This window comes from Scyliorhinus canicula, chromosome 1 (assembly GCF_902713615.1).
Source record: "Scyliorhinus canicula chromosome 1, sScyCan1.1, whole genome shotgun sequence".
In the NCBI taxonomy this organism is placed as follows: Eukaryota; Metazoa; Chordata; class Chondrichthyes; order Carcharhiniformes; family Scyliorhinidae; genus Scyliorhinus; species Scyliorhinus canicula.
The window spans coordinates 284,173,864-284,201,022 of NC_052146.1; the positions used below are offsets into that span (position 1 = coordinate 284,173,864).

Genomic DNA, 27,159 nt, shown 5'->3' on the forward strand with positions numbered 1-27,159 from the left:
CTGCACGGGAAGATCCCGCCAGCGTGTACGGCCAGAAAGTTCCAGCCTGTGTGACTATTACCTACGTTATTACAGAATATAGGGGCCTCACGGTAGCATGGTGGTTAACATCAATGCTTCACAGCTCCAGGGTCCCAGGTTCAATTCCCGGCTGGGTCACTGTCTGTGTGGAGTCTGCACGTCCTCCCCGTGTGTACGTGGGTTTCCTCCGGGTGCTCCGGTTTCCTCCCACAGTCCAAAGATGTGCGGGTTAGGTGGATTGGCCATGCTAAATTGCCCGTAGTGTAAGGTTAATGGGGGGATTGTTGGGTTACGGGTATACGGGTTACGTGGGTTTAAGTAGGGTGAACATTGCTCGGCACAACATCGAGGGTCGAAGGGCCTGTTCTGTGCTGTACTGTTCTATGTTCTATGTTCTATAGACCATCCCTTATGAGCTACATTCTGTCTTAAAAGTAAACTGGAACACACATTTTTACTCTGGGTAGAAAGGATTAATATGTGTCAATTGCAAGAAAAATGCAATTTTGGATTTGAGTGGATAAAGTAACAAATGCGTACTTCCTCAGATCAAATACCTACTGAAAATCAAGACAGACAGAAAGGAAAAGTAACATGATACTGATCATAGTAACTTTCAGAATATTATAACAGTTAATACCACTATGAAACTGTGACAGCAACATGGTAAAATGTAAAGGCCGGGATTCAGAGAATCCCTGGTGGGAGGTACAAATCCCGGCGCTGGCATCCCTATTCTCTGTGCCATTTTTCGGGCGCCCGAGGGATTCCCGTCGTGCCCCCACCCCCCGACGATTCTCCGGGCCCCAGTGGGCCGAGTGGCCGACGAGTTTGGCCGAGTCCTGCCAGGGTGGATTACTCACCTCCCACATGGCGGGCCTCCATACCAGGCAACATCCTAGTAAATCTCCTCTGAACCCTTTCCAAAGCTTCCACATCCTTCCTATAATGTGGTGACCAGAACTCCACGCAGTACTCCAGGTGTGGCCGCACCAGAGTTTTGTACAGCTGCAGCATGACCTTGTGGCTCCGAAACTCAATCCCCCTACTGATAAAGGCTAGCACACCATATGCCTTCTTAACAGCCCTATTAACCTGGGTGGCAACTTTCAGGGATATATGTACCTGGATGCCGAGATCTCTCTGTTCATCTACACTACCAAGAATCTTGCCATTAGCCCAGTACTCTGCATTCCTGTTACTCCTTCCAAAGTGAACCACCTCACACTTTTCCGCATTAAACTTTCTGCTTTGCTGTCTGTGTGAAGTTTTCAATGTAACTGGCCACTGGGCTGGTTTAGCACAATGGGCTAAATAGCTGGCTTGCAATGCAGAACAATGACAGCATTGCGGGTTCAATTCCTGTTACGGCCTCCCCGAACAGGCGGCGGATTATGGTGACTAGGGGCTTTTCACAGTATCTTTATTGAAGCCTACCTGTGACAATAAACGATTATTATTATTACTGAATCCACTTAATGTTGTTGCATTCCAAAGATTCCTATAGCCGAGGCCAGAATGAAACTATCATTATTATTTTTATTTTTTTCCACTTAAGGGGCAATTTAGTGTGGCCAATCCAACTACCCTGCACATCTTTGGGTTGTGGGGGTGAGACCCACACAGGCAAGAGGAGAATGTGTAAACCCCACACAGACAGGGACCCAGGGCCCAATCGAACCTGGGTCCTCGGCGCCATGAGGCAGCAGTGAGCCGACACTGTGCTGCCCAAGCTAGAATGAAATTAACACCAATAAAGGTGAAATCCACACCAAAGAGGTTGCTCGACTTTCATGGGCTATTAAATTATTTATCATCTATCACGCACTTGTCCACTCGCTCAGCTTGTCTAAATCACCCTGAAGCATTTCTGTATGTTCCTTACAGCTCATTATCGCCCAGCTTTGTGTCATCTGCAAATTTGGAGATATACATTTAATGGCCTCATCTAAATCATTGATATATATTGTGAATATCATCAGCAAAAGCAAAATTGTACTCAACGAAAATCTGTAACCTCATGGCCGAGCATATTCTCCACTCTACCATCAGCATCAAACCAGAAGATCAACACGAGTTCAATGAAGAGTGCAGGACAGCATGCCAGGAGCAGAAGCAGGCGTACCTTAAAATTAGATGTCAACCTGATGAACTACAGCACAGGACTACTAATGTGCCATACAGTAAAAGCAGCAAATAATACAGAGCTAAGCGATCACACAACCAGCGGATCAGATCTAGGTTCTACAGTCCGGCCGTGAATAGTGGTGGACAATTAAACAATAAACTGGAGACGGAGGCTCCAGAAATATCTCCCCATCGTCAATGATGGGGTAACCCAGTGCACCTGTGCAAAAACACAGCTGAAACATTTACAACCATCTCTCCGCTAGTTGAAATCATACGAACGCAAAGGAAGATGGTTGCAGTTCCTGGACCTCAATCATCTCAACCCCAAGACATCACTGCAGGATTTCATTAGGTAGTGTCCTAGGACCAACCATCATCAGCTGCTTCATTGATGAACGCTCCTTCAAGTAGAAGTGGGGATGTTCACTGATGATTGCACAATGTTCAGCATCATTCGCAACTCTTCAGATACTGAAGTAGTCTGTGTCCATATGAAATAAGACCTAAACAATATCCAGGCTTGGGCTGAAAAGCGCCAAATAGCATTCATGCCACACAAGTGCCAGGCAATCACCACCTAAAAACTAACCCCTTGACACTCAATAGCATTACCATTGTTGAGTCACTGTCAACATCCCGTGGGGTTACCACTGACCCAAATCTGAACTGGACTAGCCATATAAATACTATGGTTACAAGAGCAGGTCAGAGGCTAGGAATCCTGCGATGAGCAACTCGCCTCCTGACTCCCCAAAGGCTGTCCACATTCTACAAGGCACAAATCAGGAGTGTTTTAGAATACTTATGACTTGCCTGGATGAGTGCAGCTCCAATAACACTTAAGATGCTGAAAACTATCCAGAACAAAGCAGCCCGCTTGATTGGCATCCCATTCACCACCTTAATCAATCACTCCTTCTACCACTGATTCACAGAAGCAGCTGTGTGTAGGAGCTACAATATGCACTTCAGGAACTTACCTCAGGTCCTTCAACATCACCTTCCAAACCTATGATCTCTCCCACCCAGAAAGACAAATGCATGGGCAACAAATGCATGGCAACACCACCACTTGCAAGTTCCCCTCCAAGGTACACACTATCTTGACTTGGAACAATATCGTCGTTCTTTCAGTGTCACTGGGTTAAAATCCTGGAATTAGCGAGCCTGCAACGTGCACTCCCGACCAGGTCAGCTTCATGGCAGACGTAGGCATCTCCTAGCTCCCAACAATTTCTGTGGAGTTGGGTCAGATTCTCCATGACTTGTGGTTCATGGCCCCTCAGAGGAATCGTGAACCATGGACCAGATTCAGGAACCATTTGAAAGGCAAGTTCAAAATAACTTACCCGTGCCCCCTTCCAGACACTCCCACGACCCTCATAGACTCCTGTCAGCTTATACCGCCCCAACTACTTCTCATGGCCCCTCGTACTTTTCACATTATCTCAAAGGCAGCTCATGCCTCCCAGTCACTCCTCGTGGACCATCACATTCTCCATGCCAATCCAATGCAAACTCATGCCCCTTCAATGCCCATGCACAATGTACATAACAAATTGGACCTCCTTCCAATACTCCTCCAGTTTTGGGCAGGACCAAAACATATGAACGTGATTTGTGCCCCCTCCCCCCCCCCCCCCCCATACCCACCCCACAGCGTTCACAGACATCCTCCACCCCCTCAAAAAGTCAGCTCTTCTAATTTTTACATATACAGTATGCCTTTAATAAAATATTTAAAAATAAATAAACAGCAATTGTGTTCACATTTACAAACCTGGTGACTGTAATTATTGGACAGCCAAGGGCATATCATAACGTAGCGAAAATGCAGCCCTTCACGTGAACAACATATCAACTATTGCTCTAACATTAACTAGGTCATAGATCATAGAATTCATAGATCATAGAATTTACAGCGCAGAAGGAGGCCATTCGGCCCATCGAGTCTGCACCGGCTCTTGGAAAGAGCACCCTACCCGAGGTCAACACCTCCACCCTATCCCCATAACCCAGTAACCCCACCCAACACTAAGGGCAATTTATCATGGCCAATCCACCTAACCTGCACATCTTTGGACTGTGGGAGGAAACCGGAGCACCCGGAGGAAACCCACGTGCACATGGGGAGGATGTGCAGACTCCGCACAGACAGTGACCCAAGCCGGGAATCGAACCTGGGACCCTGGAGCTGTGAAGCAATTGTGCCATCCACAATGCTACCGTGCTGCCCTGTCAATGGTTCAATGCAGTAAGGCAAAAGCCCTTAAATTCTTTTAAATTTTGTCTGAATATATCAGGCTTGATTTGGTTTAGAAATCTATTCAATCAGTGCTCCTTATGATCATAGATTTAAAAAGAACGATGAGTGGGAAGGAAGGTGAAGGAAGAGCTTACAGGCAGCTGCTCTGCAAATTGATTCTTGGGTTTGATGCAAGGCTTTTTCAGAGTACCAATTACACCAGATTTTACTTGGTTCAAAGCTGCTTTATGTAAGTAAGTAAAGTTGCCATAGTCACAGATAACCATAGGCTGCTTTCTCCTTTGACAGGGAGCGCTGACTGGTGATAACTTAACTTGAGGATCACTAAATCTCAGGCAAGGGACAAGGTTGAGGAGGCGGGCCTTTATGGATATGGGAATTGAACCCGCACTATTGGCCTTGCTTTGCATCATGAACCAACTGTCCAGCCAACTGAGCTGTTTTTATGGAACCCACATAGGGCATACAATACCCAGCTCCTTTCTGCCGTTGTAACTGCTACTTTCTGAAGACATGCAAAATGGCACCAATTCCCTTCAGCAGAAATACCAAAGCCCCCAGAGAAACAAGCTCCACTGCACATTAGATTATTTCTGAATATAATCAGCCTACACCTGACTCTGCTAACTGAGGGCATATGGTAACCATAACAGTACTATGTCAATGACCAATTTTGATTAATTTTCCCAGTTCATGGCTTCAAGCCAATCTATTTTAATCTGATGCATTTTCCTAATTGTTATCTCCAAAACTGGGGAGAGCAACACTGACTTCAAGACACGACTAGCAGTTTCCCACTCTAAAACGTGTCAGCTGAATGAAGTGTGGAGGGCATCCAGCATCGGCCTGCAAAAATGCTGTTGTCGATGTCCCGAATTTGGCCTTTGTTATACCTCTGTCTCAGAGACCACGAGACAGGGGTTCAACAAATAGCAACTCACAAAATCCCTACCACGATGCATTACGCTGTATAGGTGAGAGAGTTGGACCCTCAATAAGGCCAATGAGAAGAGGTTTACAGCTTGTGAAGTGTCGCTCTGGCGAAGGGTCTTTACAATCAGCTGGACAGAGCGAAGGCCATTGAATTTGTCCGCAGGAGTCTCCAGCATCTTATGGGCTTTGAGCCGAAGGGCACAGGCGGAAATTGAGAAAGTACAACCACTGAAAAAGGCAGTGAGTACTTATTTGGAAGTGCAGTGGGCTCTGTGGGTGACTGAGTGGGGGAAGTGGTTGCTGCTTCAAGACACCCTAACCTTTTCCCAGCAATATCAGTCAAGCTCAGCAGCAGCACTCCCACCTCTGTTCCAGGGGGCTATGGGTTCTGTTATTTTCCATTATCAAATAGCCAGTTAAAAGTGAACACATTTCCTATGTTGATGAATTATTTCAGACAGGACCATCCAAATCAGGAAAAGTTGGAAGTTGTTTACCCTTCTTCTTCCTCCAATTCTCCACACCACTGAAAAGATGAGGACAGGAATACACCGGCCGTTGGGATTATCTTTTCTCAGCAGCGTGGGGTGGCTTCAATGGGAAGTCCTGTGGACAAGCGGCGGGAATAGAAAATTCTGCCACCAGCGAATGGCGCACCGCTGAGAAACACATGGCTTGAGGGGGGGGGGGGGGGGGGGGGGGCAGCGAGTCCAGCCCCAGATTCTTCCTCTCGGACAGCCAGCAGTTGAAAAAATGGCAAAGATGCAGCGCCGGCAGGATTTACCTGGGGAGTGCTTGTTTGAAAACATTTCTGGCACACTTCGAAACAAGAAAATGGTTTACAAATGACTGCATAAGCCCCAGAGTCCCAATTCCTGAATGAGCTGACAGAAGCAGAATGTGATGCTTTTACCTCTGGGATAACAATCAGAATTTATGGTGGAGTGTGGAAAATAAAATATGTTCAGAACCCTGAGAATTCAGGCAATCTGGTTTCCTGTCCTGCACCTGATTATGCCTTAATTTCTCGCCTGTGAGTCCCAGATTCCATCACTAAGTGACAAGTGAGGAATATTCCACCATTAAGCACCTTCATGGGCACACAGATACACAAAGAAAATCTACTGAGGCTGGTTCGATGACACAAAAATGCTTCAGAGTTGATACAAATATCATTATCATAAGGAAAAAGTCAACTGTTAATCACATTGAAGAGCTGAAACCTGCATTAGGGCATACAACATAATTTTAGTTGAACAAGTTTGGAAAGTGAATTTAATTTATTCCGATGCATTTCTGATATGGTGGTAGCGCGGTTAGAAAGAGCTGGATACTGTAATACTAATGCTGCCATTGACCAGGTCTGCATAGCAAAACAAAACTCTGTGCTGCAAAATTTGCAAACACATCGTAGAAACTGCACCTAGCATTAGATTGTGAGCGGGCAGCAACTATGCACGCGTGGCTATATTTCAGAAATGCAATATAATTCATGCTTACGGTGCATTTCCCAAAATAAACAAATTATCCATGAAATTCGGGAAATGCAAATTTAAATGCAAAGTTACAATGTGTGCATTTAATGCATCTGCTAAAATAAATGGACAGATTATGAACTCGATGAGAGAAAAGTCATTTTTTGCTGTGGAACACATTGCTGCTGTAATGCACTGACCTCACCTAAAAGGTACACATGTTACTGGAGAGACATCATTCTGAATATTAAAGTCTCTACTTGGAGGTCAGTTGCTATTGACACTCTTTCCAACTTATAGACTTTTTTGGGGAAATTTAAAGTACCCGATTATTTTTTTTCCAATTAAGGGGCAATTTAGTATGGCTGATCCAGCTACCCTGCACATCTTTTTGGATTGTGGGGGTGGGACCCACACAAACACGGGGAGAATGTGTAAACTCCACACGGACAGTGACCCGGTGCTGGGATTGAACCAGGGTCCTCTTGCTTCTGGCTTCCAAGATAAAAATCCAGCTGGTGGTGTAGAATTATGTCTTGCTGCCATCCACTACACAGCAAAGGCACATACGTGCCATACAACTGTGTCATTTCCTTCGCAAAGACCACCACAAAACATGTAATATCTACTTGGAAACAAAGTCAGCATGGTAATTGATCATTGTGCAACAAACCCTTTTCAGGTTAGCATAGGGAACATCTAACAGTTTACCAGCTCTAAATACTGCATGTTAATGTACACTATTGTCATTTAAGCCATGTGGCAAGTTGGCTCACTGAGTGATCAACAGTTTTGCCTTTGAGTCTGAAGGTAGTGGGTTGAATTTAGGGCAGTAGTCCAGTACTAAGAGAGTGCTGCATATGCAACGGGACAAAACAGGAGTGAGTTCTCCCAATTTGACTGGCCTTCCCTCAAACAACAGTCCAATGGAATTCTATCTCCCTCATATTTTCTTGCCTTTTTTGCTCTCATATCACCTCCCTACCCCCCACCCGCCCCCCATGTGTCACTCCCTCAGATTCCATTTTAATTGACTTACCTGAGGCAGCATCCATGGTTTTCTGCAGCAGTTCTTGTCTAAAACAGCAGCACCAAGGTGTGATGGTTCCATGCCCTTGGGCACTTGAACACAAAATAATGTTTCTAAATTTAAATCTTTATCTTTTGTGGTCAGCAGCACACTCTTTTCTGTGTACTTTTATGCTTCTGTGACACGTCATTGGCCTTGGGCCTGGTTTTCCCGTGTTTCCCATGATTTAGGCAATTTCCTCCATTGCAGGTGAAGCAAGCGACAATAGGCACTGAAGCCAGTGTATATATAAAGTGTAAAGGAAGACAGGTAATGGTTTCCTACAATCAAATGATGTGAGAGAAGCATTTCCTACTGTAAAGAATGACAAAGATAAACAACGTGTGCAAATCTTTTAGGCTTCTTCGCAGTTTCTGTGGGAAGAAATGTACTACCTCATGAACCTCTGCTGATCCCAGTTTCACAACGTATGCTTTATATTACCATTTAAAGTCTACACAGTGGTTGACAACATTTGCAATTTTTTTTAAACACTCTGGCAGGGTGTTGATGGGGGTTGGTACAGAATTCTGATAGGATGGTGCTGCATAGCATCACAGAATTTACAGTGCAAGAGGAGGCCTTTCGGGCCATCGAGTCTGCACCGGCCCTTGGAAAGAGCTCGCTACGTAAGCCCATGCCTCCACCCTATCACCGTAACCCAGTAACCCCACCTAGTCTCTTTGGACACTAAGGACAATTTAGCATGGCCAATCCACCTAACCTGCACATCTTTGGACTGCGGGAGGAAACCGGAGCACCCGGAGGAAACCCATGCAGACACGGGGAGAACATGCAGACTTCGCACAGACAGTGACCCAAGCCGGGAATCGAACCTGGGACCCTGGAGCTGTGAAGCAGCTGTGCTAACCACTGTGCTACCATGCTGCCCATCAATGACTTCCAGTATATGTGTCTGACCTAAGAATGGAGAGCCTGTGGGAGATCTACCTCCCACTTGCATGAGGCAGATGGGCACTTGTACAGCGGAAATATATCCTCGGGGCCTGGACCGCCTAAGTCACCACATAATGCAGGACTAGTGACTGGCTGACTGTGGGGGCAAGGTCTCAGATCCTGCTCTAACAAAAGCCTGTATGCATATTAATTCCTGTGCCAAGGAGCTTCCCTGGGAAAATGGTGCTCTATCTCACCTCCAATATTCCAAACCTGCACACCCACCACTCCCCACCACTCCCCTTACCATCACTGACATTCCCACCAACCTCCACTTTGACCTGTCAGAAAACCAGTATGCCTCTTCTCACTTCATACTTCTTTACTCACACCAGGATTCCTTTAAGACCAAGCATGCACGAACCCCACCCTAGGTAATACACAGCATTGATCATGTCCTTTTCATGTCAGTGGCCTTCTTTGGTTTCAAGCAACTCGACAACAAACTTCAACAAATGCCAGAACCCAATACACGTAGAGCCCTGTGGAGCGCTCAGCAATTCCGCCAGATACAGTGGGGGTTTGCTGGAACTGTCAAGCACAACTTGTGCCCATCTATCCTTAAAATTCAGTAAAACTAATTCAGCATGGTTCAAGCTAAAGTCTGTAAGAAATCAGTGTGTTTGAAGTCTACTTTCCTGGAGTAATATCTTACCAGCTGTCAGTATTCAATATTCCATCTGATGGGCGTAATTGCACGATAATTGGAGCATAAGTCTTCTCCAGATTGAGTCTAACTTTTAACTTAATCTTTAAATGAAAAATCTTTACGAAATTAGCTATTACTACTTAGCGACATCCCACTGCATGGATGCATTGCAACAGCTATAAATAATATTTCCGAAATGAAATTACAAATAAAAAGATATATTGGCTGCCTTTCCATTCCCGTTCTTTCCAATTTTCCTTCTCTGAAGATTACAAACGTGCTTGGGGTTTTCAAAGACCTGGAGTTGTAGTCTCCCTCTCTCGACAAGAAAGCTGAGTTGTTATTCATGCCACAGAGACCTCCGGGGCATTGCACAGGTCCGAGCTGCCTACAAATTATTCTTTTAAAGAAGGGGAAAAAAAGCACTTGTATCCATGTAGCATTTTCCAGGAAGTCTCAAAATGCTGTATAATTAAATACTTTTGAAGTAAATTGAGTTGGGGTGGGCACGAGGGAGAAAATTGTAACTGCCAAAAATGGGTGGGGGATTAAAAATTCAAAAATACGAAAGAGAACCCAGGCTGCCTCAAACAGCTTCCAGTTTTAGCTGAGGGGTGAGCAACCAAATTGTCCGCATGAGGCAGCTTGGTTATTGAAATCATTTAATGAGATTGTGTACCTGGATTTTAGCAGTGATTCTATATTTAACAGCAGACAATCACAACGTAACCTGTCAACCAGCCTTGCCCTCAGCAGGAGACCCAACAGGAAATATTTTTTGGAACATCCTAAAGTTAAAATCGTATTCAGAAAATCCATATTTCCAGGTATTTCAACCTCAATGCAGCCACCAGCACCCGCTCCACCACTCCCTTCTGTCTAAAAGCCAATAGCCAGCTGATAATCACTGTTGATTCAAAATTATGCAGTAAATGCTGCTTTAGAGAACAGTTTTACACAATGAAATCTGCAGCACATGTTGCTTGAATCATGATTTGGGGATGTCTGTGTGTGTGCATCTATCTGCGATTGTATGTGGTGTGAGCGTGAATCATATTTATTAAATATTGGTTAATAAAATGGCTTCATAAGGATGATAGTTTGGATGAAATTAGTCGATGACTCACTTTCGGACCCATTGCATTTTGAATTGCTCAAATTTAAAATTTCACCCTTTCATCCATTGAACGCAAAGAAAATTCACAGTATGTACCAAAATAATGTGCCAAGGAAGTCCACAGTACATTTGGCATTTCTTTTAATGCACTTATCAGCTTTTCTTGCTGTTACTCCAAAAGGCCTTTGAATTATTTACCAACAATAGTTTTTAAATGTATTCAAGCTGAGGATTTGGGTGTTGTCGGCAAGGCTGCTATATATCGCCAATCCTGGGGTGTTCGTCAGAAGATGGGGTGCTCATTTTGAAGTGGGAAAAAGATCCGGAACAATGTGGGTCATACAGACCGATTTCCCTGCTAAACGTAGATGCCAAACTATTGGCCAAGATCCTGGCCTCGAGAATAATAGAGGATTGTGTGCCCGGGTGATAGGGGAGGATCAGATGGGGTTTGTGAAGGGGAGGCACCTGGCGACCAACATCAGGAGGTTACGCAACGTAATTATGATGCCCGCAGAAGGACAAGAGGTAGGGCAGCACGGAAGCACAAGTGGATAGCACTGTGGTTTCACAACACCAGGGTCCCAGGTTCAATTCCCCACTGGGTCACTGTCTGTGCTGAGTCTGCACTTCTCCCCGTGTCTGCGTGGGTTTCCTCTGGGTGCTCCAGTTACCTCCCACAGTCCAAAGACGTGCAGGTTAGGTGGATTGGCCATGATAAATTGCCCTTAGTGTCCAAAAAGGTTAGGAGGGGTTATTGGGATAGGGTGGAAGTGAGGGCTTAATGTGGGTCGGTGCAGACTCGATGGGCCGAATGGCCTCCTTCTGCACTGTATGTTCTATGTTCTAAATAACACTCTCTGCTGGGTATTCACAGCACCTTCTGTTTTTATTGTCCACCATTAATAGACTTAAGGCCCTTCTGGAGTAAGAAATCCACTCTCAGAAAGGCTGTTGGCCAATCAGAGGCAGCAGACCTCCAGCATTTTAGAGCAGAGGTGTGCACCATTCGGTCAGGGTTTGGGTCAGTGTTTGAGGGATTGTGGCGAGCTGCTAGGCCCCAGTGGGAGGCAGGGGAGAGATGGCACCAGGTGCTGGGTTTGACAGGTCATGGGTGGAGAAGGACCTGGAGGGCGATAACACCATGGGGGAGGGGGGATACAGAGAGCTCTGGGGGCCCTCCAATAGGCCCTGCTGGTCCATTAACTATGGACCTTCTACCCAGCAGCACCTGTGCAGGGAAACCTTCCGGATTGGGTGCTTGGCAAACTGATGGTGAGGTGAGGTTCTGAAGCAGGCATTAATTGCCCATTAAAGGACTTCCATTTACCCCCTGCTAGGTGTGCCAGCCGATGTCACCCCTGCCACTGGCACATTTGAGGTGGGGGAATGCACTAGACACGGGCTGGCCCCCACCTGGAATTTATGAGCTGACACCCCAACATCTAGCTGATCAGCAGACAATCGTAAGATCTAGCCCATTGTGTGATTCCTGATCAATGCAGTTTGGCGAAGAATGCTATGCTTTCACCAGAATTTCTAAAATCTCCAGATAGTATTGTGTAATCTTTGTGTATTTATTCAGGTGTGGTTGAGCAGTCGACCTACTCCAATTTGTAATCAGGGCATTCAAACCTGAACAATTGAATATTTTATGCTTTGATCAGTGGCATTTATTTAAACACAATGCATCAATTGGGTGTTCCACTCAATTGGAGTAAATGAAGGCTGGCTTTGCAATCTGGAATTCTATGTTTGAATGGGACTTATGCTGACCAGATTTGACTGCAGAAAATTGCCAATGAGAACTAAACTGAATTTAAACTGGGTCATTTCACATTAATTCATAAATAGGCTCAAATGAAATGAGTTGTGCTTCCCCACCTGTTGTGCATACCTTCACATTCTTATCTCCTTTGGGGAATGTAGTAGAGTGTTGCAAAGTTTTACAAGCTGATTTACAACATGCTTTGTGCCGCATGAATGCTCCAAAGAGCCACAAATTGTACAAGTGTACCACTGTCTTGAAAGAACAGAAGGAAGAGCTCGGATTATACCGGGCCTTTCCCGATGCCAAGACATTATAAAGTGCTTTAGAGCCAATCAAGCACATTTAAAGTGTAGTCACTTTTATAACGTAGAAAACACAGCAGCCAGTCTACGCACAGCAAGATTCCACAAACAGCAATGTGAAACATGACCAGGAAATCTGTTTCAGTTATTTTGGTTTAGACATAAATATTAGCCTGGGTACAGGGAAAACACTCCTGTCCTTTTATTAGTGCCATAAGATCCTTTGTACACATGCAAAGAAGTCTTGGTTTAGCATCTCATCCAAACGTTGGCACTTCCAACAATACGGCTCTCCATTAATACCGCACGCTAGGTGCAGCCTAGATTTTTGTGCTCAGATCCCTGGGGTGGGTCTTGAACCCACAACCTTCCAGGTCACAAGCTACCCAGTAAGCCACAGTGGGCAGCATGGCAGCACAGTGGTTAGAACTGTGGCTTCACAGCGCCAGGGTCCCAAGTTCGATTCCCTGCTGAGTCACTATCTGTGAGGAGTCTGCACGTTCTCCCCGTGTCTGCGTGGGTTTCCTCCGGGTGCTCCGGTTTCCTCCCACAGTCCAAAGACGGGCAGGTTAGGTGCATTGGACATGCTAAATTGTCCTTAGTGTCCAAAAAAGGTTACGAGGGTTAATTGTGTTACGGGGATAGGGTGGAAGTGGGGGCTTAAAGTGGGTCAGTGTAGACTCGATGGGCCGAATGGCCTCCTTCTGCATTGTATGGTCTATATAAAGTAAATTCTTCAACATGAATGGTCCCATGTTGAAAATTTGAGCAATACACAATGTTAGCAACAGCTCGAAGTTCAAGACGTAATGAACTTGTCAAAACATTTCTCTGCTTGTTATTTTAGCAGGTGTTTGTTTTAGATGTTCAAACAAGTGCCAATTTTGCACAGAAGGACATCACATGATTGTATTAAATATTTATGCCCTAACACTGAATGCTAATTTCTGAACTAATAGTTTTGAAAGATATAACTTGGAAATTACATGTTATGACATAATCATGCCATTTTTCTTTATTGCTTTAAAATCAATAAGTTTATGTCTCGAAAAAGAAGACTGGAAACTCACGCCCAAAGTCAACACGTCTTTGGCAGCTATCCAAATTTTCCAGCTCCACCCATGACCGCCATTGGCAGGACTGGGAAATCCTGGCCTAAGTGTCTGTACAACAATATTAAATCTACTCAGGTTAAAATATCATTAGCCACTGTTAACAAACTTGGCCAAAAATCTGAGCTGACTCAAGTAGACTTACTTCTGGTAATCTAGTAAACCTGACCACACGTAACCATGAGCACATATATAATGTTGCCAACCCTCCAGGGTTGGCCTGGAGTTTCCAGGAATTGAAGATTCCAGGGTAGTGCCTGGAGAAAAGGCATCGGGACATTGAAAAAGATTTTTAGTACTGTAATTTTCTTTACCGGGAGGAAGGGGTGGGGGGGGGCACCATCCAATTGGACAATGCATCTTTTTGTTTTCTATTTGGTGTAGGAAGGCAGTACATCACAAGAACGGATGACTGGAGCCATTGAGCTTGGGGGCAAGTTCAGCAATGCAACCTCCCAGGAATACATTTAATCACAGTTGCCAACCCTACATGCATACCATACGCCGATCTGTTACTACAGGTTACAAGACGAAGCATGGTTCTGATGTGAACGAATGCAAAGTCTGTCAATTGTACAAAGCAAGATGCAAGAAAAAAAAAATCGAACAGCAGCTATCAAGAGGGGAGGTTTGAGATATTAAGCACAGCATTGCTAATTTCAATAATAATAGTAAGAAGAAGTTGAATTACCATAGAGGAACAACATTACTGAGCATGCAAAGTATGTAATTATGATTCCAGCTGACCTAAAGCTAGGTTGGAGCAATAACATTTATTTATAGTCAGATATGACTTCTTTTGCAAATGCCGATAAAAGATGGCCATTTATACCAGCAGGCAACATGGAATGAAATACTAGTGATTTCAGCACTATTCCATGAGAAAGAAAATTAAGACTAACATTTTGGTATTTCTTCAATGTCCACTGTTTATTACTGATAATGAAAAACACGGACTTGGCTCTGAATGCCAATTAGTCATGTTCTCCATAAAGTACAATAAATTCTTCACTGGATCCTATTGCATTTGGTTGCAAATGAACTTCTTATTTTGGATTTTCAAATTAGGCATCCAATCAGGCACCTACCATATTGGATGGAAAATGTAACCACTGCTAAAGTATGGGTAGGATGACTATCAACACTGTGATGTACTGGTGCCCAACCTTGGTACTTTTCCACAAGTTGTTGCCTTTGGTCTTTCTTTCTCTCTCCACAGATGTTGCCTGCCCTGCTAAGAATTTCCAGCATTCTCTTCCTGTACTATTTCAGATTTATCATCATCTGCGGCATTTGCTTTTGTCTTAGAAATTTACCATGGGTCCTGGAACTTAGCACTCACCCTTTGAGCATTCCCATGCCAGGCCAGCTGAAGGCGTATTTTGGTTGCGTTTGGAGTCTCTATGCAATCCGCAGACAACATCTGCATGCGCACAGGTTTGAGGAGAGACCCAACCATGTAATGAGGTTGAAACATAACAGCCCTTGAATTACATTGTTGCAGTTGGTTCAACATTGAAGGAGTTGGAGTGGCTCATCAGGTGCCTCTGAGTCAGAATGCCCCGGGCCACAGATTCAAGTCCCACTCTAGAATTTGTTTTCATTTATTTTATTTTAATACAAATGTAGAGTCTCCAATTCATTTGTTTCCAATTAAAGGGCAATTTAGCATAGCCAATCCACCTATCCTACACATCTTTGGGTTGTGGGGGCAAAATTTATGCAAACATGGGTGGAATGTGCAAATTCCACACGGACAGTGACCCAGAGCCGTGATCGAACCTGGGACCTCGGCACCGTGAGGCAGCAGTGCTAACCACTGCCCCACCGTGCTGCCCAAGGATTTATTTTCTATGAAAGAACCCAGCCAGCAGACTAAGGCAGGTTGGAGTTTATCATTGCCGGTACTGATCCACTGCCCTAATACGTGGGGTGGGTTGGCAGCAGGAAGGGCATCCGGCTGTAAAACCACCTTCCAAATCCCCAAAAAATGATGGTTGATATGAAGGGTAATCAAGCAGCATTGCGGGAAAAGCTGAAACAGCCGCCAACCAATAACTGTTGCATTAAAGATTAAGTTGCCAGTGAACCGTTTCAGAACTGTAAAGCCAGCGTGATCAGAAGTATGCCAGGATTGCTGAGAACATCCAGCGGTAACATCCACGCCAATGTGGTGAAGAGGGGCTGGAAACAGGAAATTTGGGACTTAATTTGGGGGTTAAAAAAAGCAAGGATAAGAACACTCTGAAAGCTACCAGCAGAAAACATGTCTGAGGCTTCAGAAATGAACTCATGTTGAACGTAACAGAATTATTGTTCTCTTTCTCTGCAGGTTTTCCCACACCTCTCAAAACAGCAGCTCTTATACACTCTTAAGAAAGTCTGGAGCTGAGCGAGAAACACGTTCAGCAGTAGCCTTGTGAGGGAAAATCTGCTGTTAAGTAAATGCTACGATAGGTATTTTGATTACTTGCCCCTTCTGCTTTCTCCTCATTGTTTGCCAACATCTCCTGAAGAGCTCGAACAGAGAGGGATTGTTCCAGCACAAAGGTGCAGATAGAGAGATCCGGAGGGACATTCTGCAATACAAGAAACAAGGTGTAAACATTCAATGAGGTGCTTCCCATCAGAAGAAGAAAATATAACGTTCAATCATTATTCCTTAGATCAATATAACATTTTTTCATTCCATCTTTGTACGTAAATCAATAAGAGGAAGTAAGAGGAAATAATTGCAATACCTAATGGAATGTTATTATTTCAAGGAGCTTATAATACAAAAAAAATGGAAGCAATGCTTCAGTTATACAAAGCCTTGGTTACAACCCGTCTAGAGTACTACATTGCGTTTTGGACAACAAACCACAGGAAGAAAAGTATATATATGAAAAATATATTGGTTTTGGAAGGGGTAGGTTGCAGATTCATCAACATGATTCTAGGGCTTAAAGAGTTAAATTTGAGCACAGGTTGTAGAACCTTGTTTTGTATTGCCTTAAGTTTAGATGGTTAAGGGATGTTCAAAATGATAAAATGAATAAACCGGATAGATGCAAAAAACAATTTTTGCTGATAGGAGAAGTCAGAACAAAGAGCCCAATTCAAACTGGAGCTGGGCCAATTCAGAGTCAACCATCGGGCACTTGTTCCCACAAATGTAATGTAAAAGTTAAATTCTCACTTTCGAAAGATTGTGTCAACTGAAATATTCATGACTCCAATCAATAGATTTTTGTTAACCAAAGGTAATGGAGTTGAGACACAAATTCAACCATGATCTAACTGAATGGCCGAACAGGCCAAAAACCATGAGACCATAAGACATAGGAGCAGAAGTAGGCCATTCAGCCCATCCACACTGCTCCACCATTCAATGAGATCATGACTGATCTGATATGATAATCTTAAACTTTACCATCCCGCCTTATCCCCATAACCCTTGATTCCCTTACTGATTAAAAATCTGTCTATCTCAGCCTTTAACATACTTAAAGAACAAGCCTCTACAGCCCTCTGCAGTAAAGAGTTCCACAGATTCACTACCCTTTGAGAGAACAATTCCTCCTCATCTCTGTCTTAAATGGGCGGCCTCTTACTCTGAGATGATGTCCTCAGGTCCTAGACTCTCCCACAATCCTCTCAGAATCTACCCTATTAAGCCTTCTGAGAATCTTCTATGTCTCAATAAGGTCACCTCTCATTCTTCTAAACTCCAATGAGTAGAGGCCCAACCTACTTAACCTCTCCTCATGAGAAAATCCTTCCAATCCCAGGATCATCCTAGAGAATCTTCTCTGGACTGCCTCCAATGCCAGTATATCTTTCCTTCGGTAAGGGGAACAAAACTGTTCAATTTTCCAGGTGTGGTCTAACTAGTGCCCTGCACAGATTTAACAATACTTCCCTATTTTTATATTCCATTCCCTTTGAAATAAAGGTCAACATTCCTTTGCCTTCCCTGTTAACTGCTGAACCTGTATGCTAGCTTTTTGTGATTTAAGCATGAAGACTCCCAAATCCCTCCGTGCTGCAGCTTTCTGCAGACTTTCTACATTTAAATAATATTCAGCTCCTTTATTCTTCACATTCTGCAACGTTATAGTCCATTTGCCAAGTTTTTTCCCACTCACATAACATGTCTATATCCCTCTGTTGACTCTTTGTGTCAAGCTCACCACTTGCCTTCCAACCTAGTTTTGTGTCACCTGCAAACTTGGCAATAGTAAATTCACTTCCCTTATCTAAGTCATTAATATATACTGTAAATAATTGTGGCCCCACCACTGATCCTTGCAGCACTCCACTAGTTACAGGTTGCTATCCAGAAAATGGAAATCCAAGTACATTACATCAACTGGTTCTCCTTTATGAATCCTGTTCGTTACAACCACAAATAATTCTAATGAATTTGTCACTCTTCGTTAAGCCATGCTGACTCTGCTATTATGTATTTCTAAATGCTCTGCTATTACATCCTTTATAATAGACTCTAATATTTTCCCAATGACAGATGTTCAGCTAACTGGCCTATAGTTCCCTGTCTTCTGTTTCCCTCCCTTTCTGAATAAGGGTATAACATTGGCAGTTTTACAATCCGCTGGGACTTTTCCAGAATTAAACGATTCTTGGAGGACTACTACCAGTAGCCCCACTACCTCTGCAGCTACTTCCTTTAATATACTCAGGTGCAACCCATCAAGTCCATGGGACATATCAGCCTTTCGCCCCTTTAGTTTTCCTCGTACCTTTTCCCTCGTGATTGTTATTGTATTTATTCCCCCCCCCCCCCCCCCCCCCCTTCTGCCCTTGATTATTTATTTCTGGAATGTTATTAGTGTCTTCTGCCATGAAGACTGATGCAAAGTATTTCTTGAATTCTTCCACCATTTCCTGGTTTCCCATTATTATTTCCACAATCTCATTCTCTAAGAAGCCGATGGTGACTTTGCCCTCTCTCTTCCTGTTTATACATTTAAATAAACTTTTACTGTCTGTTTTAATATTAGATGCTAGTTCAACCTCATAATTTATCTTCTCCCACTTTTCATTTTGGTCACCTTTTGTTGGTTTTTATAACTTTCCCAATTCTCGGGCTTACCACTACTCTTTGCCACATTGTATGATTTTTCTTTCAGGTTAATACTACCCTGACCTTCCTTGGTTAACCATAGTTGATTTATCCCCTACCTACAATCCTTCTTCTTCACCGGGCTTCATGTTTGTTGTGAATCCTGAACTATTTTTATCACCGTCTGCCATGGCTGATCAACCTCCTTTTCTGCTAAGCTTCTTTCCCAGTTTGCTCCAGTCAACTCTGTCCTCTATACCTTATAATACCCTCATTTAGGTTTAGCACAGCAAACTGTGTCACGGCAGCATTTTCAAGAGCAAACCTCAGTCCCCAGGTACCCGACGTCTTCTCACGCGATTTTGCACGCTTCCAGGTCAGGCAGGTGCCCGCCCGAAGAGTGTGAAATTCTACCCAATGTCTAAAACACCTTCTTCACTGGCTCATTCCTGATGCATTGTGCTTGGAAACTGTTTAAAATTCTTTGCATAAATTTGTCTTCCAAATTGTTGTTTGATTCATCCAGTCTATATGCAGATTAACAATTACTGCATTGCCTTTGTTAGAAGTTCCTCTCATTTCTTGATTAATGTTCTATCCAACATGATAGACACTGTTAGTGGGCATATAAACGACTCCCACCAAATGTTCTCTTCATCTCTCTATCCATACGGATCCGAGTTCCTCCAGTGACTTGGCCGCCGCAGCCTTATGCGTCAAAGATTCCACAGATTCACCACCCTCTGGCTGAAGAAACTCCTCATCTCAGTTTTAAAGAATCGTCCCTCTAGTCTGAGACTGTGCCATCAGGTTCTAGTCTTGCCGAGTAGTGGAAACATCTTCTCCACGTCCACTCTATCCAGTTTGCATTAGAGTGCTGAGCTTGTGGCATTTGAGTGCTACAGTGAGAGTTTGGTGACTGAGGGAGTTAGGTGAGGAGGGAGTAAGGTACTCCTTTCATTTAATTTCCTATATTTATCAAAGAGCGTGAAGGGAACCAGGAGTTTAGAGTACAGCTGACTGGGAGCAGAGTCGGAGGGCGGAGGTCCAGTTGGTCCACAGGGCAGCTAATTCTGTAAAGTAAGAGGGGATGGAGGCTAGGGCAGTTGCATGCTCCTCCTGTAGGATGTGGGTGGTGAGGGATACCACTGGTGTCCCCGCTGACTATACCTGCGGGAAGTGCACCCAACTCCAGCTCCTCAGAGACCGTGTTAAGGTACTGGAGCTGGAGCTGGATGAACTTCGGATCATCCGGGAGGCAGAGGGGGTCATAGAGAAGAGTTACAGGGAGGTAGCCACACCAAAGGTACTGGACAAGAGTAGCTGGGTTACAGTCAGGGGAAAGAAAACTAACAGGCAGACAGTGCAGGGATCCCTCGTGGCCATTCCCCTTCAAAACAAGTATACCGTTTTGGATGCTGTTGGGGGGGATGACCTACCGGGGGAAGGCCCCAGCGGCCAGGTCTCTGGCACTGAGTCTGGCTCTGGGGCTCAGAAGGGAAGGGGGGAGCATAGAAAAGCAATAGTAATAGGAGATTCAATGGTTAGGGGAATAGATAGGAGATTCTGTGGTCGCGAGCGAGACTCCCGAAAGGTATGTTGCCTCCCGGGTGCCAGGGCCAGGGATGTCTCTGATCGTGTCTTCAGGATCCTGAAGGGGGAGGGTGAGCAGCCAGAAGTCGTGGTGCACATTGGTACCAACGATGTAGGTAGGAAAAAGGGTGTGGTGGTAATAAACAAGTTTAGGGAGTTAGGCTGGAAGTTAAGGGCCAGGACAGACAGAGTTGTCATCTCTGGTTTGTTGCCGGTGCCACGTGATAGCGAGGCTAGGAATAGGGAGAGAGTGCAGTTGAACACGTGGCTGCAGGAATGGTGTAGGAGGGAGGGCTTCAGGTATTTGGATAATTGGAGCGCATTCTGGGGAAGGTGGGACCTGTACAAGCAGGACGGGTTGCATCTGAACCAGAGGGGCACCAATATCCTGGGGGGGAGGTTTTCTAGTACTCTTCGGGAGGGTTTAAACTAATTTGGCAGGGGAATGGGAACCGGATCTGTAGTCCAGCAACTAAGGTAGACGATAGTCAGGACGCCAAAGCACGTAGTGATGCAGTGGGGAAGGTAACAATGACAAAGGAGAGTACTTGCAGGCAAGGAGATGGGTTGAAGTGTGTATACTTTAATGCAAGAAGCATCAGGAATAAGGTGGGTGAACTTAATGCATGGATCGGTACTTGGGACTACGATGTGGTGGCCATCACGGAAACTTGGATAGAAGAGGGGCAGAAATGGTTGTTGGAGGTCCCTGGTTATAGATGTTTCAACAAGATTAGGGAGGATGGTAAAAGAGGTGGGGGGGTGGCATTGTTAATTAGAGATAGTATAACAGCTGCAGAAAGGCAGTTCGAGGGGGATCTGCCTACTGAGGTAATATGGGTTGAAGTTAGAAATAGGAAAGGAGCAGTCACCTTGTTGGGAGTGTTCTATAGGCCCCCCAATAGCAGCAGAGATGTGGAGGAACAGATTGGGAAACAGATTCTGGAAAGGTGCAGAAGTCACAGGGTAGTAGTCATGGGCGACTTCAACTTCCCAAACATTGAGTGGAAACTCTTTAGATCAAATAGTTTGGATGGGGTAGTGTTTGTGCAGTGTGTCCAGGAAGCTTTTCTAACACAGTATGTAGATTGTCCGACCAGAGGGGAGGCCATATTGGATTTAGTACTTGGTAATGAACCAGGGCAGGTGATAGATTTGTTAGTGGGGGAGCATTTTGGAGGTAGTGACCACAATTCTCTGACTTTCACTTTAGTAATGGAGAGGGATAGGTGCGAGCAACAGGGCAAGGTTTATAATTGGGGGAAGGGTAAATACAATGCTGTCAGACAAGAATTAAAGTGCAGAAGTTGGGAACATAGGCTGTCAGGGAAGGACACAAGTGAAATGTGGAACTTGTTCAAGGATCAGGTACTGCGTGTCTTTGATATGTATGTCCCTGTCAGGCAGGGAAGAGATGGTCGAGTGAGGGAACCATGGTTGACAAGAGAGGTTGAATGTCTTGTTAAGAGGAAGAAGGAGACTTATGTAAGGCTGAAGAAACAAGGTTCAGACAGTGCGCTGGAGGGATACAAGATAGCCAGGAGGGAACTGAAGAAAGGGATTAGGAGAGCTAAGAGAGGGCATGAAAAATCTTTGGCGGGTAGGATCAAGGAAAACCCCAAGGCCTTTTACACATACGTGAGAAATATGAGAATGACTAGAGTGAGAGTAGGTCCGATTAAGGACAGTAGCGGGAGATTGTGTATTGAGTCTGAAGAGATAGGAGAGGTCTTGAACAAGTATTTTTCTTCAGTATTTACAAATGAGAGGGGCCATATTGTTGGAGAGGACAGCGTGAAGCAGACTGATAAGCTTGAGGAGATACTTGTCAGGAAGGAAGATGTGTTGCGCGTTTTGAAAAACTTGAGGATAGACAAGTCCCCCGGGCCTGACGGGATATATCCAAGGATTCTCTGGGAAGCAAGAAATGAAATTGCAGAGCCGTTGGCAATGATCTTTTCGTCCTCGCTGTCAACAGGGGTGGTACCAGAGGATTGGAGAGTGGCGAATGTCGTGCCCCTGTTCAAAAAAGGGAATAGGGATAACCCTGGGAATTACAGGCCAGTTAGTCTTACTTCGGTGGTAGGCAAAGTAATGGAAAGGGTACTGAGGGATAGGATTTCTGAGCATCTGGAAAGGCATTGCTTGATTAGGGATAGTCAGCACGGATTTGTGAGGGGTAGGTCTTGCCTTACAAGTCTTATTGAATTCTTTGAGGAGGTGACCAAGCATGTGGATGAAGGTAAAGCAGTGGATGTAGTGTACATGGATTTTAGTAAGGCATTTGATAAGGTTCCCCATGGTAGGCTTATGCAGAAAGTAAGGAGGCATGGGATAGTGGGAAATTTGGCCAGTTGGATAACAAACTGGCTAACCGATAGAAGACAGAGAGTTGTGGTGGATGGCAAATATTCAGCCTGGAGCCCAGTTATCAGTGGCGTACCGCAGGGATCAGTTCTGGGTCCTCTGCTGTTTGTGATTTTCATTAACGACTTGGATGAGGGAGTTGAAGGGTGGGTCAGTAAATTTGCAGATGATACGAAGATTGGTGGAGTTGTGGATAGTGAGGAGGGCTGTTGTCGGCTTCAAAGAGACATAGATAGAATGCAGAGCTGGGCTGAGAAGTGGCAGATGGAGTTTAACCCTGACAAGTGTGAGGTTGTCCATTTTGGAAGGACAAATCTGAATGCGGAATACAGGGTTAATGGTAGGGTTCTTGGCAATGTGGAGGAGCAGAGAGATCTTGGGGTCTATGTTCATTGTTCTTTGAAAGTTGCCACTCAAGTGGATAGAGCTGTGAAGAAGGCCTATGGTGTGCTAGCGTTCATTAGCAGAGGGATTGAATTTAAGAGCCGTGAGGTGATGATGCAGCTGTACAAAACCTTGGTCAGGCCACATTTGGAGTACTGTGTGCAGTTCTGGTCACCTCATTTTAGGAAGGATGTGGAAGCTTTGGAAAAGGTGCAAAGGAGATTTACCAGGATGTTGCCTGGAATGGAGAGTAGGTCATACGAGGAAAGATTGAGGGTGTTAGGCCTTTTCTCATTAGAACGGAGAAGGATGAGGGGCGACTTGATAGAGGTTTATAAGATGATCAGGGGAATAGATAGAGTAGACAGTCAGAGACTTTTTCCCCGGGTGGAACACACCATTACAAGGGGACATAAATTTAAGATAAATGGTGGAAGATATAGAGGGGATGTCAGAGGTAGGTTCTTTACCCAGAGAGTAGTGGGGGCATGGAATGCACTGCCTGTGGTAGTAGTTGAGTCGGAAAATTTATGGACCTTCAAGCGGCTATTGGATAGGTACTTGGATTAGGGTAGAATAAGGGAGTGTAGGTTAACTTCTTAAGGGCAGCACGGTAGCATTGTGGATAGCACAATTGCTTCACAGCTCCAGGGTCCCAAGTTCGATTTCGACTTGGGTCACTGTCTGTGTGGAGTCTGCACATCCTCCCCGTGACTGCGTGGGTTTCCTCCGGGTACTCCGGTTTCCTCCCACAGTCCAAAGATGTGCAGGTTGGGTGGATTGGCCATGACAAATTGTCCAAAATTCTATGATTAACCTAGGACAAAAGTTCGGCGCAACATCGTGGGCCGAAGGGCCTGTTCTGTGCTGTATTTCTCTATCTCTATCTATCTATCTGTAAGTTTCAATTAGATACCCCCTCATTCTTCTAAAGTCCCATCAATTACAGACCCAGAGTCCTCAACCGTTCCTCATATGACTTGCTTTTCATTCCCAAGATCATTCTGACCCCCTCCAAGATCAACATATCCTTCCTCAGATACGGAGTCCAAGACTGCTCAAAATATTCCAAATGGGGTCTGACCAGAGCCTTATAGTGCCTCAGAAGTACATCCCTGCTCTTGTATTCTAGCCCTCTCGAAATGAATGCTAAAATTGCATTTGCCTTCCTAACTGCCAATTAAACCTGTATCCTAACCTTTTTTTTTAAAATGTTTTTTATTCTCCATTTCCCTCTAAACTTCCCACCCCACCCCCAAACAGTAAACGGTAACAAATACAAAGTCAATCCCCTTAACAATAACAACGATCCCATCCTCCCACCACCCCAAACAACGGCCCACCTGTCAATATATGCATCCAATAAAACAAACCCTCCCACGGTGGAAACAAAAAAACAAAGGAGAAAAAAGAAAGGAATCCGGGACCGCCCATGGTCACCCTAGAATCCACTCCCTGCTCCCCCTCCCCACACTCAACGCCGTCCAACCTCCGAAAGAGTACCGTATGTGATACCCAAGAGTTGTAAACCCCCTCTTGTAAAACTCCTTCCCCCAACCTCGGTTCCTTCCCTCCAACCTTCCACCCCGGCTAGACCACTCACTCCCGTTCACTGACCGGTTTAAACCGGCCAGCACAGAGGCCCCCGCCCAGGTCCCTTTCCCTCTTGCCCGGCCCAAGGAAAGCCCAGAAATCCCCTTTTAGCACGCACACCCCGCATATCCACCTACACCCCAAAGAGCCCTCGCTTCGAGTGCAAATCCCATCACCTTGTCCAAATATATACACCATTGGCCCCTTTAGCCCATACACCCGGACACAGTGAAACAAAAAAAGAGACAAAAAAGAAGAAAATACAGTCCTGTAGTTACATCGGCACTTGACCATTTCTCAATTTCTCAGTTCTGCCACAGTCCTTCTGCCTTCGCAAACTCCTCCGCTGTTTTCCGCCGTGTCCCCTTCCAAAAGTCCTTGAGCTTTTAAGTCACTGCCGCACTGCACCTTGCTGATGTACAGTGCCCTCTTCACCCGGTTGAAAGCAGCCCGCCTCCTCGCCAGCTCCACCGTAAAGTCCTGGTATACACGTATACCAGCTCCAGCCACTGCACCACCTGCTTCTGCTTGGCCCAGCACAGGACCTTCTCCTTCACACTGTACCTACGGAAGCACAAAGTCACGACCCTTGATGGCTCACGCGCCTTTGGTACAGGCCTCCCCGACCGATGAGTCCGATCCAGTTAATATCGGGAGGGATCCTCCCCCTGCCCCAATAGTTTCACCAGCATAGCGGCAAAATACTCCGTCGGCCTCGGCCCTTCAACTCCTTCGGGCAGCCCCACAATCCTCACATTCTGTCGCCTGGACCTGTTTTCCAGATCTTCCAATTTCCCTCGCAGATCCTTGTTCACCTCCATCGCCTTCCACATCTCCTTCCCCATCACAGTGAAAGAGCGCGAGGAGAGCGGCGGGGACACAGTGAGAGCGAGGAGAGCGGCGGGGACACAGTGAGAGCGAGGAGAGCAGCGGGGACACAGTGAAAGAGCGCGGGGAGAGCGGCGGGGACACAGTGAGAGCGAGGAGAGCAGCGGGGACACAGTGAGAGCGAGGAGAGCGGCGGGGACACAGTGAGAGCGAGGAGAGTGGCGGGGACACAGTGAGAGCGAGGAGAGCGGCGGGGACACAGTGAGAGCGAGGAGAGCAGCGGGGACACAGTGAGAGCGAGGAGAGCACCGGGGACACAGTGAGAGCAAGGAGAGCAGCGGGGACACAGTGAGAGCGAGGAGAGCAGCGGGACACAGTGAGAGCGAGGAGAGCAGCGGGGACACAGTGAGAGCGAGGAGAGCAGCGGGGACACAGTGAGAGCGAGTAGAGCAGCGGGGACACAGTGAAAGAGCGCAAGGAGAGCGGCGGGGACACAGTGAGAGAGCGCGAGGAGAGCAGCAGGGACACAGTGAGAGCGAGGAGAATGGCGGAGACACAGTGAAAGAGCGCGAGGAGAGCGGCGGGGACACAGTGAGAGCGAGGAGAGCGGCAGGGACACAGTGAGAGTGAGGAGAGCGATAGGGACACAGTGAAAGAGCGTGAGGAGAGCGGCGGGGACACAGTGAAAGAGCGTGAGGAGAGCGGCGGGGACACAGTGAAAGAGCGCGAGGAGAGCGACGGGGACACAGTGAAAGAGCGCGAGGAGAGCGGCAGGGACACAGTGAGAGAGAGGAGAGCGGCAGGGACACAGTGAGAGCGAGGAGAGCGGCAGGGACACAGTGAGAGCGAGGAGAGCGGCGGGGACACAGTGAGAGCGAGGGAGAGCGGCGGGGACACAGTGAGAGCGAGGAGAGCGGCGGGGACACAGTGAGAGCGAGGAGAGCAGCGGGGACACAGTGAGAGCGAGGAGAGCGGCAGGGGACACAGTGAAAGAGCGAGGAGAGCGGCAGGGACACAGTGAGAGCGAGGAGAGCGGCGGGGACACAGTGACAGCGAGGAGAGCGGCGGGGACACAGTGAAAGAGCACAAGGAGAGCAGCGGGGACACAGTGAAAGAGCGCGAGGAGAGCGGCGAGGACACAGTGAGAGCGAGGAGAGCGACGGGGACACAGTGAGAGCGAGGAGAGCGGCGGGGACACAGTGAAAGAGCGCGAGGAGAGCGGCGGGGACACAGTGAGAGCGAGGGGAGCGGCGGGGACACAGTGAAAGAGCGCGAGGAGACCGGCGGGGACACAGTGAGAGAGAGGAGAGTGGCGGGGACACAGTGAGAGCGAGGAGAGCGGCGGGGACACAGTGAGAGCGAGGAGAGCGGCGGGGACACAGTGAGAGCGAGGAGAGCGACGGGGACACAGTGAAAGAGCACGAGGAGAGCGGCGGGGACACAGTGAGAGCGAGGAGAGCGACGGGGACACAGTGAAAGAGCACGAGGAGAGCGGCGGGGACACAGTGAGAGCGAGGAGAGCGG

At 46.2% G+C, this 27,159-nt stretch overlaps 1 protein-coding gene across 1 annotated transcript in view; it reads right to left on the reverse strand.

Annotated features, from left to right (window-relative positions):
• Positions 1 to 27,159, reverse strand: part of ryr2a (ryanodine receptor 2a (cardiac)) — a 936,900-nt gene that overhangs the window by 607,418 nt on the left and 302,323 nt on the right. The window contains exon 3 of the mRNA XM_038814319.1: positions 16,277 to 16,381. Coding sequence (XP_038670247.1) covers positions 16,277 to 16,381 — 105 coding nt within the window. The remainder of the gene's footprint in view (positions 1 to 16,276; positions 16,382 to 27,159) is intronic.